Source organism: Oncorhynchus kisutch, linkage group LG17 (assembly GCF_002021735.2).
Source record: "Oncorhynchus kisutch isolate 150728-3 linkage group LG17, Okis_V2, whole genome shotgun sequence".
NCBI classification, from domain to species: domain Eukaryota; kingdom Metazoa; phylum Chordata; class Actinopteri; order Salmoniformes; family Salmonidae; genus Oncorhynchus; species Oncorhynchus kisutch.
Window position 1 is genome coordinate 42831636 of NC_034190.2, and position 18390 is coordinate 42850025.

General features: G+C 43.4%; 1 protein-coding gene across 14 annotated transcripts in view; it reads left to right on the forward strand.

The window, feature by feature from the left end:
* Positions 1-18390, forward strand: part of LOC109907707 (ubiquitin-associated protein 2-like) — a 77441-nt gene that overhangs the window by 51991 nt on the left and 7060 nt on the right. For 10 of the 14 annotated variants that reach the window (XM_020505830.2, XM_020505832.2, XM_020505836.2 and 7 more), the window contains 7 exons: positions 422-488; positions 634-955; positions 4398-4498; positions 15472-15525; positions 15701-15782; positions 16207-16427; positions 17863-17968. In XM_020505830.2, the coding sequence (XP_020361419.1) occupies positions 422-488; positions 634-955; positions 4398-4498; positions 15472-15525; positions 15701-15782; positions 16207-16427; positions 17863-17968 (953 nt within the window). The remainder of the gene's footprint in view (positions 1-421; positions 489-633; positions 956-4397; positions 4499-15471; positions 15526-15700; positions 15783-16206; positions 16428-17862; positions 17969-18390) is intronic. The other 4 variants (XM_020505833.2, XM_020505840.2, XM_020505844.2 and 1 more) reach the window with 1 other exon arrangement.

The following is an 18390-nucleotide window of genomic DNA, read 5'->3' on the forward strand; positions in this document are numbered from 1 at the left end:
GGCCTGTACTCTGGAGTGGGATCGATTTGGAGGTGGAGGGTCCGTCATGGTCTGGGGCAGTATGTCACAGCATCATCAGACTGAGCTTGCTGTGCATTACAGGGAAGACATCCACCTTCCTCATGTGATACCCTTCCTGCAGGCTCATCCTGAGATGAGCATTTTCAATGCTCAGATGGCCCTTCCCTCGAGAGTACTATGTGTTATTTGTCTTGGAATCTCAGAAATCTTACGTAGACATTGCACGTGCACAATCTGTAGGTCAATTCGCGCGAGGACATGAGCTGAACAGGTTGAAGAATGTTTCAAAGAATGCTGCAGGATCATGATTTTGAGTGACATTTGAAGTTTGGATTTTAGTAGTGCAAGTGGATAATGGTTATTCAACTAAATTGATGGATGATTGTTTGTTCTCTCTCAGTTCCCTTTCTACACAACAGAACAGTCTTGCTCTGTCACAAGTCTGCATATCCAACGCCAGTCTAATGGTGAGTGTGTGAGCGAGAAGAGAGAATTTCCTGTGATATATTAAGTAGCAATTGATGCATCCTTTAACCTAGTGGGGATTTAATCCTGTTTATCATGATAATCTCCTCTTCTCTCCATCTATCCCCTCTTCATCCATCCTTACAGCTCCAGAGCATAGATAACTCCAGCTTGCACTCCTCCTTCCCCTCTGTCTCAGCGGGGTCCTCTTCCTCGGTCCCCTCTTCCTTGTCGGTGACTGCAGCAGCTCAGCAGGTCTCCATGGGGGCCCCTCAGCCCTCTTCAGTGAACACAGTTTCTCAGTCGGTCCCCTCGGGCCTGGGCCCCGTCAGCAGCCTAGTAGCTATGGGCCTCCACACAGCAGCCAACATGGGACCTCCAGCCATAGCTTCTGCAGCCATGTCCACTCCAGCCCAAGCCCAGGCTATCGCTTCCTCCGCCTCCTCACGCAGCTCTGCAGTCTCTTCAGGTTAGACATGGGTTTTTGGTTAAGGGGAGTGTGTCCTAAATGGCATCCTATTCCCTGTATATAGTGCACTACTTTTGACCGGAGCCTAAAAAGAAAGTATTCACACCCCTTGACTTATTCCTGATTTTGTTGTTACAGCCCAAATTCAAATTGGGTTAAAAAAAATGATCTCATCCATCAACACACAATACACCATAATGACAGTTTTTCTTTTGTTGACATTTTTGCAAGTCTATTGAAAATGAAATACAGGTCACACCCCTGAGTGAATACTTTGTTGAAAAACCTTTGGCAGTGATTACAGCTGTGAGTCTTTCTGGGTTAGTCTTTAAGAGCTTTCCACACATGGATTGTGCAACATTTGGCCATTTATTATTTTCGAAATTCTTCATGCTCTGTCAAATTGGTTGTTGATCATTGCTAGACAACCATGTTCAGGTCTTGCCATAGATTTTAGTCTAAACTGTAACTAGGCAGCTCAGGAACATTCACTGACTTCTTGGTAAGCAACTCGTGTAGATTTGGCATTGTGTTTTAGGTCATTGTCTTGCTGAAAGACAAATTCAGTGGCTGGTGGAAAACAGACTGAACCAGGTTTTCCTCTAGGATTTTGCCTGTGGTTAGGTCCATTCCATGTATTTCTTTTTAGCTGAAAAACTCCCCAGTCCTTAAGATTACAAGCGTACCCATAACGTGATGCAGCCACCACCATACTTGGAAATATGGATGGTGGTACTCAGTAATGTTTGGGGCAAATCCAGCACAGCACAACACTTTCAGGACAAAAAGGGAATTGCTTTGCCACATTTTTTGAGTATAACTTTAGTGCATTGTTGCAAACAGGATGCACGTTTTGGAATATTTTTTCATTCTGTACAGGCTTCTGTTTCACTCTGTCAATTAGGTTAGTATTGTGATGTAACTACAGTGTTGGATCAGTTTCTGTCACAGCCATTAAAGTCACTATTGGCCTCATGCTGAAATCCCTGAGCGGTTTAGTTCCTTTCCGGCAACTGAGTTAGGAAGTATGCATGTATCTTTGTAGTGACTGGTTGTATTGATACACAATCCAAAGTGTAATTAATAACTTCACCATGCTCAAAGGGGATATTCAATGTCAGCTTTATTTTTATTTTTTACCCATCTACCAATAGGTGTCCTTTGCGAGGCATTGAAAAACCTTCTTAGTTAGTCTTTGTGGTTGAATCTGTTTGAAATTCACTGCTCAACTGAAGGACCTTACAGAGATGTAGTCATAAAAAGATTGTTCATGAAATCAAATTATATTGTTCACATACACACACTTAGTAGATGTTATTGCAGGCGTAGCGAAATGCTTGTGTTCCTTGCTCCATCGGTGTAGTAGTATTTCTTTTAAATCACAACAATACACAAATCTGAAAGTAAGAAATGAGCAATGTCAGAGTGGCATTGACTAAAATACGGTATATAAACTCAGCGGGGGGAAAACGTCCTCTCACTGTCAACTGTGTTTATTTTCAGCAAACTTAACATGTGTAAATATTTGTATGAACATAACACTCAACAACTGAGACAGAAATTGAATAATGTGTCCCTGAACAAAGGGAGGGTCAAAATCAAAAGTAACAGTCAGTATCTGGTTTGGCCACCAGCTGCATTAAGTACTGCAGTGCATCTCCTCCTCGTGGACTGCACCAGATTTGCCAGGTCTTGCTGTGAGATGTTACCTCACTAATCCACCAAGGCACCTGTAAGTTCCCGGACATTTCTGGGGGGAATGGCCCTAGCCCTCACCCTCCGATCCAGCAGGTCCCAGACGTGTTCAATGGGATTGAGATCCGGGCTCTTCGCTGGCCGTGGCAGAACACTGACATTCCTGTCTTGCAGGAAATCACTCACAGAACAAGCAGTATGGCTGGTGGCATTGTCATGCTGGAGGGTCATCTCAGGATGAGCCTGCAGGAAGGGTACCACATGAGGAAGGAGGATGTCTTCCCTGTAACGCACAGCAAGCTCAATCCAATGATGCTGTGACATACCACCCCAGACCATGACGGACCATCACTCCTGGTGAGACAAAACTGCGACTCGTCAGTGAAGAACCCTTTTTGCAAGTCCTGTCTGGTCCAGCGATGGTGGGTTTGTGCCCATAGGCGACGTTGTTGCCGGTGATGTCTGGTGAGGACCTGCCTTACAACAGAACAAGCCCTCAGTCCAGCCTCTCAGTCTGAGCCAGCCCGACAGTCTGAGCACTGATGGAGGGATTTAACTGGTGTAACTCGGGCAGTTTTTGTTGCAATCCTGTACCTGTACCACCACCTGCGGAGGTGTGATTTTTCTGATGTACTGATCCTGTGACGGTGTTACACGTGGCCTGCCACTGCGAGGACGATCAGCTGTCCGTCTTGTCTTAGGTGTCTCACATTACGGACATTGCAATTTATTTCCCTGGCCACATCTGCAGTCCTCATGCCTCCTTGCAGCATGCCTAAGGCACGTTCACGCAGATGAGCAGGGACTCTGGCGGTGATACAGCCCAACAGGATGCTCTCAATTGTGCATCTGTAAAAGTTTGTGAGGGTCTTAGGGGCCAAGCCAAATTTCTTCAGCCTCCTGAGGTTGAAGAGGTGCTGTTGCGCCTTCTACACCATACTGACTGTGTGGCTGGACCATTTCAGATTGTCATGGTGATGTGTACGCCACGGATCTTGAAGCTTTCCACCTTCTCCACTGCGAGTGTGGCCACGCCGTCATGGGTGAACAGGGAGTACAGCAGTGGGCTGAGCATGCACCCTTGTGGCTCCACTGTGTTGAGGATCAGTGAAGTGGAGGTGTTGTTTCCGACCTTCACCACCTGGGGGGCTGCCTGTCAGAAAGTCCAGGACCCAGTTGCACAGGGTGGGGTTCTGACCCAGGGCCCCGAGCTTATTGATGAGCTTGGAGGGTACTATGGTGTTGAAGGCTGAGCTATAGTCAATGAACAGCATTCTTACGTAGCTATTCCTCTTGTCTAGATGGGATAGGGCAGTCTGCAGAACACTATTACACACAGTAAGTCCATGGAACTTATGTGACTTGTTAAGCACATTTTTACTCCTGAACTTATTTATGCTTGCCAAAACAAAGGGGTTGAATGCTTGACTGAAGGCATTTCATATTTTTGTTTTAAAACATATTGACATTGGTATTATATGTAGACAAGTGACGACAAATCTCAATTTAATCCATTTTAAATACAGGCTGTAACTCAACAAAATTTGGAAAAAGTCGAGGGGTGTGAGTACTTTCTGAAGGCACTGTGTAAGGAATAGGGTGCCATTTGGGACGCAGACAGGGGTCTCCGGTTTAGATGTGGGATATAAGCGTGTTGTAAATTTGAAGTGCGTTTTATGTGTTTGCTTTTTCTAATACTATAATTTCCATCCTATTATTTCATATGTTTTGTCTTTTGTTTCTGCTGGTCTCTTTACAGGGAAAGCACCTCCAAACCTTCCGCCTGGAGTGCCTCCTCTGCTGCCCAACCCGTACATCATGGCCCCCGGGCTACTCCATGCTTACCCTGTAAGTAGATCTTTCTATAAATAATGGGGCCAATGTATGACATTGGGATCAACATAAAAATAAAAATAAACTATTTTTAAGGAGTTTCACATGTGTACTAATAGGAATATAATTCCAATTGGCCTATAACTCCACCTACGTAGGCCTAGGACTGTACATCTTTTAAGAAGAGTACTTACAGACATTGGCAAGTCAAATTCAAAGACTTTCAGGGACTATTTCAAGCACTTAATTGTAATTTAAAGAACCTCAATGTAATACAATGGTATAATGTGTGAGTGGCACAGCAGTTTAAGGCACTGCATCTCATTGCAGTCCCTGGTTTGAATCCAGGCTGCATCACATCCAGCTGTGATTGGGAGTCCCATAGGGCGGCGCACAATTGGCCCAGCGTCGTCCGGGTTAGGCCGTCATTGTAAATAAGAATTTAGTCTTAATTGACTTGCCTAGTTATATTAAGGTAAAATAAATAATAATAATTTACAGTGGTTTCGGAAAGTATTCAGACTCATTGACTTTTTCCACATTTGGTTACGTTTCAGCCTTATTCTAAAATCGATTACATTTAAAAAAAAATCCTCAATCTACACACAATACCCCATAATGACAAAGCGAAACAGGTTTTTAGAAAAAATTTCTAAAGAAAAAATAGAATACTTAATTTACATAAGTATTCAGACCCTTTGCTATGAGACTTTAAATTGAGCTCAGGTGCATCCTGTTTCCATTCATCATCCTCGATGTTTCAACAACTTCATTTGAATGCACATGTGGTAAATTCAATTGATTGGAAATGATTTAGAATGGCACACACCTGTCTATAAGGTCCCGCAGTTGACAGTGTATGTCAGAGCAAAAACCAAGCCATGAGGTTGAAGGAATTGTCAGTAGAGTTCCGAGACAAGACTGTTGAGGCACAGATCTGGGGAAGGGTCCCAAAGCATTTCTGCAACGCTGAAGGTCCCCAAGAACACAGTGACCTCCATTCTTAAATGGAAGAAATTTCCAACCACCAAGACTCTCCCTAGAGCTGGCTGCCTCGCCAAACTGAGCAATCGAGGGAGAAGGGCCTTGGTCAGGGTGGTGACCAAGAACCCGATGGTCACTCTGACAGAGCTCCAGAGTTCCCCTGTTGTGAAGGGAGAACCTTCCAGAAGGACAACCATCTCTGCAGCACTCCACCAATCAGGCCTTTATGGTAGAGTGGTCAGATGGAAGACACTCCTCAGTAAAAGGCACATGACAGCCCATTTGGAGTTTGCCAAAAGTCACCTAATAGACTCTCAGACCATGATAAACAAGAATTTCTTGTCTGATGAAACCAAGATTGAACTATTTGGCCTGAATGCTAAGGATTCCTGGCACCATCCCTAGGGTGAAGCATGGTGGTGGCAACATCATGCTGTGGGTATGTTTTTCCGCGCCAGGGACTGGGAGACTAGTCAGGATCGAGGGAAAGATGAATGGAGCAAAGTACAGAGATCTTTGATGAAAACCTGCTCCAGAGTGCTCAGGACCTTAGACTGGGGCCAAGGTTCACCTTCCAACAGGACAACTACCTTAAGCACACAGCCAAGACAATGCAGGATGTGCTTCGGGACAAGTCTCAATGTCCTTGAGTGGCCCAGCCAGAGCCCGGACCTGAAGCCGATCTAACATTTCTGGAGAGACCTGTAAATAGCTCTGCAGCGACACTCCCCATCCAACCTGACAGACCTTGAGAGGATCTGCAGAGAAGAATGGAAGAAACTCTCCAAAAACAGGTGTGCCAAGCTTGTACCCAACAGTACTCAAGGCTGTAATCACTGCCAAAGGTGCATCAACAAAGTACTGAGTAAATGCTCTGAATACATCTCAATGTTCAAGACTAAGTAAGCTAAGGACCTTGGGACGAAACACCTCCCTCAGCAACTGGATCCTGGACTTTCTGACGTGCTGCCCCCAGTGGTAAGGGTAGGCAACAACACATTTGCCACGCTGATCCTCAACATGTGGGCCCCTCAGGGGTGCGAGCTTTTAGTCCCCTCTTGTACTCCCTGTTTTCCCAAACTGCGTGGCCAAACACGACTCCAACACCATAAAGTTTGCTGATGACTCAATGGTGGCAGGCCTTGTTACCAACGGAGGTGCCAGGACAAAATATTTTCTTAACTCTATTTTCTTACCTGCATTTTTGGTTAAGGACTTGTAAGTAAGAATTTCAAGGTACACCTGTTGTATTCGGCGCATGTGACAAATAACATTTGATTTGATTGGACGTATGTCTTTTTAATACATTTGCAAAAAGCTCTAAACCTGGTTTTGCTTTGTCACTATGGGTTATTGTGTGTAGATTGAAGGGGGAATAACTATTTAAGCCATTTTAGAATAACATTTGGAAAAAGTGAAGGGGTCTGAATACTTTCCGAATGCACTGTATATAATTATTCATGGGCCTAAAGGACCTAATATAGGACCTCTTTAAAAAAGAAACATGCAAGAAGTGTCAAAAGAATAATGAATTGTAGGCATTGCCAATGATTTGATATTCAAATTATCACATGTTAAAATGTGGGAATAATATGCACTTGCCTAAATGAATTGGATGCATTCATGGTGATTTCTGTAACCTGTGTGGCCAAGGCAGGCACACATAATAAAGTCATGAATAGCTGTTACATTAATCTCACTATTTTAATGTCACCATCGCTGTTTTTATAATGAGAAAGCGACCCATGTGTAATGGAAGGATTTGTATTGAAAACCGCACATGGTTTTACCTCAACAGAGTAAAACACCCTTCAATTGAAGCTGCGGGGAACAAGCAAAAGTGGCCACAACTCTCTCTCCGATAATTATGTAGGAGAACTTATTTGGCTACAATAATTATAGTTGAAGTCCGAAGTTTACATACACCTTAGCCAAATACATTTAAACTCAGTTTTCCACTGTCTTAGGTCAGTTAGGATCACCACTTTATTTTAAGAATGTGAAATGTCAGAATAATAGTAGAGAACAATTTCAGCTTTTATTTCTTTCATCACATTCCCAGTGGGTCAGAAGTTTACATACACTCAATTAGTATTTGGTAGCATCGCCTATAAATTGTTTAACTTGTGTCAAACGTTTTGGGTAGCCTTCCACAAGCTTCCCACAATAAGTTGGGTGAATTGTGGCCCATTCCTCCTGACCGAGCTGGAGTATCTGAGTCAGGTTTGTAGGCCTCCTTACTCGCACACGCCTTTTCAGTTCTGCACACAAATTTTCTACAGGATTGAGGTCAGGGCTTTGTGATGGCCTCTCCACTACCTTGACTTTGTTGTCTTTAAGCCATTTTGCCACAACTTTGGAAGTATGCTTGGGGTCATTGTCCATTTGGAAGACCCATTTGCGACCAAGCTTTGACTTCCCGACTGATGTCTTGAGATGTTGCTTCAATATATCCACATCATTTTCCTCCTCATGGTGCCATCTATTTTGTGAAGTGAACCAGTCCCTCCTGCAGCAAAGCACCCCCACAATATGATGCTGCTGCCCCCGTGCTTGACGGTTGGGATGGTGTTCTTCGGCTTGCAAGCATCCCCCTTTTTTCCTCCAAACATAATTATGGTTATTATGGCCAAACAGTTCTATTTTTGTTTCATCAGACCAGAGGACATTTCTCTTTCTTTGTCCATTTCTCTTTCTTTGCAAACCGTAGTCTGGATTTTTTATGGCGGTTTTGGAGCAATGGCTTCTTCCTTGCTGAGTGGCCTTTCAGGTTATGTCGTTATAGGACTCGTTTTACTGTGGATATAGATATTTGTGTACCTGTTTCCTCCAGCATCTTCACAGGGTCCTTTGCTGTTGTTCTGGGATTGATTTGCACTTTTCGCACCAAAGTACGTTAATCTCTGAGACAGACTGCGTCTCCTTCCTGAGCGTATGCTAGCTGCGTGGTTCCATGGTGTTTATACTTGCGTCTTATTGTTTGTACAGATGAATGTGATACCTTCAGGCATTTAGAAATTGCTCCCAAGGATGAACCAGACTTGTGGAGGTCTACAAAAAAAAATCAGTTCTTGGCTGATTTCTTTTGATTTTCCCATGATGTCAAGCAAAGAGGCACTGGCCTTGAAGTACACCTCCAATTGACTCAAATTATGTCAATTAGCCTATCAGAAGCTTCTAAAGCTATGACACAATTTTCTGGAATTTTCCAAGCTGTTTAAGGGCACAGTCAACTTAGTGTATGTAAACTTCTGACCCACTGGAATTGTGATACAGTGAATTAATGTCTGTCAAAAAATGTTGAAAAATTACTTGTCATGCACCAAGTAGATGTCCTAACTGACTTGCCAAAACTATAGTTTGTTAACAAAGAATTTGTGGAGTGGTTGAAAAACAAGTTTTAATGACTCCAACCTAAGTGTATGTAAACTTTTCAAGCGCCAAATTGAGAAAATGTCTGCCTATTCCAGTACTTCTGAGCTCCAAATTCAAGTGTGTGTCTTTAAGCCATTTGTATTGTTTAAAATTGCAGGTGTAACATGGAAAGAAATTGATGTGTCATGTTATTTTATTACCAGATCATATTGTGAAGAAGCCCACTAGGCTAATTTGTCAATATATTCAGGTTAATTCATAAGAATATAGCGTCGGGTGTTGCGCAATGGTCTATCCTATACAATTGCTCACAGTAGACTGTCCAATCTGAGATACAGAAACATATGAAAACATGAACTCATTACATTGATGCTTTCTTTCTTTGTTAAATTTCACGAGACCCTGCTGTAAACCAAGCAGACAGATGATTAACATCAATTCACTAGAGATAATAGATCCAACGTTGATCCAGGCACAGCTGTATTCACCGGCGTAATGAATGAGATTCCAATAGTTTGGACATTCCTCACCTTTTTTCCAGCTCTTGAGCTGTTGCATTGCATGTGCCATCACAACAGCTGTTCGTCACTTGACTGTCATTAATCTGGTCCAGGAAGAGATTTTCAGATGTGTGAAAATATCACAGCGTAATTAAACAGCTTACATTGTTACCCCCAGGTAATCTTAGGTTTTATTACATAGTCGGAATGAACTATTGGATATAAGCGCAACGTCGACTCACCAACATTACGACCAGGAATACGACTTTCCTGAAGTGGATCCTCTGTTTTGCCAACCACCCAGGACAATGGATCAGATCCCAGCCGGAGACCCAAAACAACGGCGCCGTAGAAGGGGCAGATGGAGCGGTCTTCTGGTCAGGCTCCGTAGACGGGCACATCGCGCCAGAGAAACATCAGAGACTGTAATGTTCTTTTGTTTGACAGAAACATGGCTCACTCGAGACACTCTATCGGAGTCGATACAGTCAGCTGGTTTCTTCACACATCGCGCAGACAGAAACAAGCATCATCTTTCTGGTAAGAAGAGGGCGGGGTGTATGCCTCATGATTAACGAGACATGGTGTGATCATAACAACATACAGGAACTCAAGTCCTTCTGTTCATCTGACTTTGAATTGCTCACAATCAAATGCAGACTGCATTATCTACCTAGAGAATTCTCTTCGATTATAATCACAGCCGCATATATCCCCCCCCCCAAGCAGACACATTGATGGCCCTGAACGAACTTCATTTGACTCTATGTAAACTGGAAACTACATATCCTTAGGCTGCATTTATTATAGCTGGGGATTTTCTGAGGCTAATCTGAAAAGGCTCCCTAAATTCTATCAGCATATCAATTGCGCAACCAGAGCTGGCAAAACCCTAGCTCATTGTTATTCTAACTTCCACAACGCATATAAGGCCCTTCTTTCGGAAAAGTTGACCACGACTCCATTTTGTTGCTTCCAGCTTATAGACAGAAACTAAAACAGGAAGCTCCCACGCTCAGGTCTGTTGAACGCTGGTCCGACCAATCGGATTCCACGCATCAAGATATCTTCGATCACGTGGACTGGGATATGTTCCGCATTGCGGCGAACAACAACATTGATGAATACGCTGATTCGGTGAGCGGGTTTATTAGCAAGTGCATTAGCGACGTCGTACCCATAGCGTCTTAAAACATTCCAAAACCGTGGATTGATGGCAGCATTCGCACAAAACTGAAAGCACCAACCACTGCTTTTAATCAGGGCAAGCTGACCGGAAACATGACCAAATGCAAACAGTGTAGCGAATTCCTCCGCAAGGCAATCAAACAAGCTACGCATCAGTATAGAGACAAAGTAGAGTCGCAATTCAACGGGTCAGACACAAGATGTATGTGGCAGGGTCTACAGTCAATCACGGACTATAAAAGGAAAACCAGCCCCGTCGCAGACCAGGATGTCTTGCTCCCAGACATACTAAACATGCTCGCCTTGAGGACAATACAGTGCCACTGACACGGCCCGCTACCAAAACCTGCGGGCTCTCCTTCACTGCAGCCGACATGAGCATAACATTTAAACTTGTCAACCCTCGCAGGGCTGCAGGCCCAGACGGCATCCCCAGCCGCGTCCTCAGAGCATGCGCAGACCATTCAATCAAGCCTTATCCCAGTCTGCTGTCCCCACATGCTTCAAGAGGGCCAAGGTAACTGAGCTATATGACTACCGCCCCGTAGCACTCACTTCCGTCATCATGAAGTGCTTTGAGAGACTAGTCAAGGACCATATCTTCTCCACCCTACCGGACACCCTAGACCCACTCCAATTTGCTTACCGCCCCGATAGGTCCACAGATTACGCAATCGCAACCACACTGCACACTGCCCTAATCCATCTGGACAAGAGGAATACCTATGTGAGAATGTAGCCTCCAAACTCATAGTACCCTCAACTCATCAAGCTCGAGACCCTGGGTCTCGACCCCACCCTGTGCAACTGGGTCCTGGACTTCCTGACGGGCCACCCCCAGGTAGTGAGGGTAGGTAATAACTCCACCCCGCTGGTCCTCAACACTGGGGCCCCACAAGGGTGTGTTCTCAGCCCTCTCCTGTACTCCCTGTTCACCCATGACTGCGTGCCCATGCACGCCTCCAACTCAATCATCAAGTTTGCAGACAACACTACAGTAGTAGGCTTGATTACCAACAACGACGAGGGCCTACAGGGAGGAGGTGAGGGCCCTCGGAGTGTGGCGTCAGGAAAATAACCTCGCACTCAATGTCAACAAAAAAAGGAGATGATCGTGGACTTCAGGAAACAGCAGAGGGAGCACCCCCCTACCCACATCGACGGGACAGTAGTGGAGAGAGTAGAAAGTTATAAGTTCCTCGGCGTACACATCACGGACAAACTGAAATGGTCCAACCACACAGGCAGCGTGGTGAAGAAGGTGCAGCAGCGCCTCTTCAACCTCAGGAGGCTGAAGAAATTTGGCTTGTCACCAAAAGCACTCACAAACTTCTACAGATGCACAATCGAGAGCATCCTGACGGGCTGTATCACCGCCTGGTACGGCAACTGCTCCGCCCATAACCGTAAGGCTCTCCAGAGGGTAGTGAGGTCTGCACAAGACATCACCGGGGGCAAACTACCTTCCCTTCAGGACACCTACACCACCCGACTGGAAAGCCAAAAAGATCATCAAGGACAACACCACCCGAGCCAGTGCCTGTATCCAGAAGGCGAGGTCAGTACAGGTGCATCAAAGCAGGGACAGAGAGACTGGAAAACAGCTCAAGGCCATCAGACTGTTAAATAGCCATCACTAACATTGAGTGGCTGCTGCCAACCTACTGACTCAACTCCAGCCACTTTTAATAATGGACAACTTGATGTAATAAATATAAGCCATAATAAGCCACGTTAAACAATGCCACTTCATATGTTTACATTACAAATGTTTACATTACTCATCTCATAGGTATATACTGTACTCTATACCATCTACTGCACCTTGCCATCTTGATGTAATGTTTCACTAGCCACTTTAAACAATGCCACTTTTATATGTTTTACATACCCTACATTACTCATCTCGTATGTATGTATATACTGTACTCTATACCATCACTCATTCATATTTTTTTATGTACATATTCTAATTCATTCCTTTACACGTGTGTGTGTGTGTGTGAGGTAATTGTTGTGAAATTGTTAGGTTAGATAACTCGTTGGATATTACTGCATTGTCGGAACTAGAAGCACAAGCATTTCGCTACACTCGCATTAACATCTGCTAACCATGTGTATGTGACAAATAAAATTGGATTTGATTCCATGTTTAATTTAACGCTTGTCCAGCATAGGAAATCCTCACTGGAACTCTAGTTTATAGGAAAGACATAGGTACTCCTCACTGTCCCTGTCAACTAAACCTGTCTTTAACCTCTAGCGTCGAGCAATCCCGTATCCGGGAGCGTAATCATAGCCTCAAGCTCATTACCATAACGCAACGTTTCCTATTCATGAAAATCGCAAATGAAATGAAATATATTCAAACACAAGCTTAGCCTTTTGTTAACAACACTGTCATCTCAGATTTTCAAAATATGCTTTTCAACCAAAGCTACACAAGCTTTGTGTAAGAGTATTGATAGCCTAGCATAGCATTAAACCTAGCATTCAGCAGGCAACATTTTCACAAAAACAAGAAAAGCATTCAAATAAAATAATTTACCTTTGAAGAACTTCGGATGTTTTCAATGACGAGACTCTTAGTTAGATTATTTGTGTAGACGAAATAGCTCCGTTTTGTTCATCACGTTTGGCTAAGAAAAAGACCGGAAAATGCAGTCACTTACAATGGCGAACTTTTTTCCAAATTAGCTCCATAATATCGACAGAAACATGGCAAACGTTGTTTAGAATCAATCCTCAAGGTGTTTTTCACATATCTATTCGATAATCTATCAGTGGTGGCAGTTGGCTTCTCATCAGAAGCAAACGGAAAAATACTGCAGCTGGAGATTACGCAATAATTGCGACGGAGGACACCAAGCGACCACCTGGTAGATGTAGTCTCTTATGGTCAATCTTCCAATGATATGCCTACAAATACGTCACAATGCTGCAGACACCTTGGGGAAAACATGGAAAACGTAAGCTGACTCCTAGCTCCTTCACAGCCATATAAGGAGTCATTGGCATGAGGCAGTTTTAAAAAATGCAGCACTTCCTGATTGGATTTTTATCTGGGTTTTTTCTGTAACATCAGTTCTGTGGCACTCACAGACAATATCTTTGCGGTTTCGGAAATGTCAGTGTTTTCTTTCCAAAGCTGTCAATTATATGCATAGTCGCATCTTTTCGTGACAAAATATCTTGTTTAAAACGGGAACATTTTTCATCCAAAAATTAAAATAGCGCCCCCTATATCCAAGAATTTAAGTCATGGAAATCATGAAGTCTATATAATGTGACTGACTGCCTATATGGGCATATAGTTCCATATTCCGATTTTTACAGTTTATAAAAGTTGCGATTTAGAGCTTCATAATTGTATAGTGGCAAGAAAAAGTATGTGAACCCTTTGGGATTACCTGGATTTCTGCATAAATTGGTCATCAAATTTGATCTGACCTTCATCAAGTCACAACAATAGACAAACATAGTGTGCTTAAACTAATAACACACAAATTGTGTTTTTCTTGTCTATATTGAATACATCATTTAAACAATGTATGTGAACCCCTAGGCTAATGACTTCTCCAAAAGCTAATTGGAGTCAGCTATCCTGGGGTCCAATCAATGAGACGAGATTGGAGATGTTGGTTAGAGCTGCCTTGCCCTATTAAAAAAAAACGCACAAAATTTGAGTTTGCTATTCACAAGAAGCATTGCTTGATGTGAATCATGCCTCGAACAAAAGAGATCTCAGACGACACAATATTAAGAATTGTTGACTTGCATAAAGCTGGAAAGAGTTATTAGAGTATCTCTAAAAGCCTTGAACACCGTAAGACGAATTGTCTATAAATTGAGAAAGTTCAGCACTGTTGCTACTCTCCCTAGGAGTGGCCATCTTGCAAAGATGACAGCGCATGATGCTCAATGAGTTTAAGAAGAATCCTAGTGTCAGCTAAAGACTTACAGAAATCTCTGGAACATGCTAACATTTCTGTTAACACGTAAAACACTAAACAAGAATGGTGTTCATGGGAGGCCCCCACGGAAAAAGCCACTGCTGTCCAAAAAAAACATTGCACGTCTGAAGTTTGCAAAAGTGCACCTGGATGGTCTACAGCGTTACTGGCAAAATATTCTGTGGACAGATGAAACTACAGTTGAGTTGTTTGGAAGGAACACACAGCACACCAGCAGCAAAACCTCATCCCAACTGTAAATTATGGTGATGGGGGCATCATGGTTTGGGGCTGCTTTGCTGCCTCAGGGCCTGGACAGCTTGCTATCATCGTCGGAAAAATTCATTCAGAAGTTTATCATGTTATTTTGCTGGAGAATGTTACGCTATCTGTCCGCCAATGGAAGCTCAACAGAAGTCGGGTGATGCACCAGGACAAAGACCCAAATCACAGAAGTAAATCAACAACAGAAGAAAATACGCCTCCTGGATTGGCCCAGTAAAAGAGAACTGACTTCAACCCGATTGAGATGCTGTGGCATGACCACAAGAGAGCAGTTCACACCAGACATCCCAAGAATATTGCTGAACTGAAAAGAAGAATGGTCCCAAATTCCTCCTGACTGTTATGCAGGTCTGATCCACAACTACAGAAATGTTTTAGTTGAGGTTATTGCCGCCAAAGGAGGGTCAACCAGTTATTAAATCCAAGGGTTCACATACTTTTCCACCCTGCACTGTGAATGTTTACACAGTGTTTTCAATAAAGACATTAACATTTATAATTGTTTGTGTTATTAGTTTAAGCAGACTGTTTGTCTATTGTTGTGACCTAGATGAAGATACAGATCAAATTTTATGACCAATTTATGCAGAAATCCAGGTATTGCCAAAGGGTTCACATACTTTTTCTTGCCACTGTATATTGCAATTGGAGAAGAATTGCAAACATTTATTTTCCTTCTGTCTCACCGCCTTTTGCCTCTCAGCCTCAGGTGTATGGCTATGATGACCTACAGATGCTCCAGACAAGAATACCACTGGTGAGTCTAAGTTATCTGGATCTAAACCCATCCATTTATTGGGTTGGCCAAATATGACTTCTGGCATTTACTAGTAACAACAGCTGCAAACTGATTTTTAAAGAAGGGAACTGTGATCTGTTGCGAGTTAATGATAGCCGTACAAGTAAAAACTGAGCCTCTTCTGTCTTCTCAGGATTACTACAGCATCCCGTTTGCCACCCCCAACACAGCACTGACTGGCAGAGATGGCAGTTTGAGCAACAACCCGTACTCTGGTAAGCACCATTTTATCCCCCATCTATGGTCTATAACTAACTCTACTTTCCTATTTTATGGACTGTGTACTGAATGCTAACACAGTGAAGATAGGGGTTTGTTAGGAACGAACACATCTGTTGATCCTGTCCTGCGTCGCCATGGCGAAACTGGACAGTGGTGTGCTAGAACAATGTGCAGCCACCACCAGATAGTCATACCTTCATCGCCGTGACTGACTGGAACTGATACGCTGCTTCAACGCTATTGTTCTGGTGTAGAAACTGATTTCTGAGAATCACCCACTTGTTGCTTGAACATAACGGAAGTTATTCTGTCACTTTTTGCTCATCTCTCTCCCACTCATCCCCCTTTCACACACTTTTCTTCACACTTGCCCCTTTTCTTTGCCTTTAATCTCTCTCCCCCGTTCCCCTCCGGTAGGTGACTTATCAAAGTTTGGTCGAGGTGACGCGTCGTCCCCGGCTCCGGCCACCACGTTGGCTCAGCAGACGCAGCAGAACCAGAGTCAGACGCACCACACCACGCAGCAGCCCTTTCTCAACCCCGCACTGCCTCCCGGCTACAGCTACACCAGCCTGCCCTACTACACAGGCGTGCCGGGCCTGCCCAACACCTTTCAGTACGGCCCTGCCATGTTCCCGGTGAGGTTTCTCATCATTTGTCTGGGTATTGTCATTTTGGATGTTTTTTCAATTATATGAAGTTATCAAGTGTATGTTCTCGTGATGCATGTACACATGCATTTTGCAGTCCCTCCAGGATTTAGATTTTTTTGTGTGTAATTTTTGCGGCCAAACATGCTTGATTTCGCGGCAGCTTTTCTGAAATTCTGTGATAGATTTTGCGATGTTTTTTCACGTTAATTTCATATAAAGCATTTAAAAGTCATATGTGCTCAGTTTTAGGTTGATTTTAAGCTGAATACATAATTCAAAAACCATCTAAATTGCTCAATTTAGTTTATTTTCCTGAACACTCACACACTCCTCTCCATCAGGCTTGGGGCTTGCTATCAACACAAGATGCACCTCCTATTCACGCTCTCTCACTCTCAAAAACCCCCAAATAGATTCAAAGCTGATCAATCACTTTCAATTTGAGGATCGATTTCTTTCTAATAAATTGTCTTCAAAATTCTTGATTGTGATTTTTTTTTTTTCTCCTGAAACGGTCGCAACGGAGATAAAGAACAGAACGTACAAATATAGAGTTGTTGTTGAAATGTACTATTCCATTTCTAAAAAATCCAGAAAGATTGTGTTTTCGTGATCCGTATTAAGTTTTACAGAGTTTAAAGCGGCAAAGCTGACAAATTGCACACAGTGCTTTGAGCAGTGCTCTCCATAGACAGACTGGGAAGAGCAGAGTGCTGACCACCCTACTAAAGCCAAGGTTAGCGGAGTAAAATTTTGAGTTAAACGCCACTCACCTTGATTCTTTCAGCGCTTGCCAGTCTTCCCTGCTACCACTGGTGGTGATCATGGTGATCTTCCGCTGCTGTGGGAACTGTTCTGACATTCTCATATTCTTTGCTGATTCGAAGTGACTGATTGTTGGCTTTCTCTAGTTTCCAAAAACATTTGGAAATTGTTTTGCACGGTCGTTAGCTGTTATTTTTGTTTGCAAATGAGATTGATTTGGGTTCATTGTACTGCCGGTCAGCCATCAACAATCACCCATCTTCGCACGTGAATATGCTGACAGGCCGGGGGAATACATGTTGTTGACGTGTGGTTGAATTGTGCCATTTTCCACGGTAACAGTGCAGTAATTGGTCAAAATTACGAGCTCTCACGTAATATGCGCTGATTGGTTGACTTTGCATTGAATTATGCAATCACGGAATCCTGGAGGGACTGATTTTGTAGTATGACATGCAAACTGTCCTCATTTATAATTGGGGGACACAAATATATTGCAAACTGTTTTTGGCAAAATGTCCTCTAATGCAGCTTCAATTGAGAGAATCCAGTATGCTGTAAAAGGAATTTAAATTGCATGTGTTAGCAGCTGATATGTTATATACTTTAGACAACTTAAGTATATTAGTTTCACCTCTAACCTGTCTGTTTCCAGGTTGCTCCTACCTCGTCGAAGCAGCACGGCGTGAACGTTGGAGTCAACGCCTCGGCAACAGCCTTCCAGCAGGCCAGCGCCTACGGTTCCCATGGCTACAACACTGGTAAGACTAAACACACCCTGTGGAACAGCATCTGTTCAGGGGTCATTCAGTTCAACTCTGTACATACTGATAGAATGGCTATCAACAACACTGCATGCAACTGAAAGTCAGTTTAGTCGACACTGCCTGCATTCACTTTTATATTTAATAAGCTTCTCACATTCAAAGGTTTTTTGGGTTTGAATGCAACTAATTTCAGTTACACCAAGTTGGAGACATTAACATTTGCCTGTGCCTAAGCCTGCTAAGGCTGACATTGCCCACATTACCGGTCTACATCAACCGCTCTTCAACATGGTTAGTAGATGAAATGGCACCAACTCCAACCTTTCTAATCAGGCACGCGTAGTCACAGCCACTGATGTTGTTGACCAGCTGTTATGGAGCGATTTCTGTTGCTTGGAGACACTGCCTGCTGCCGT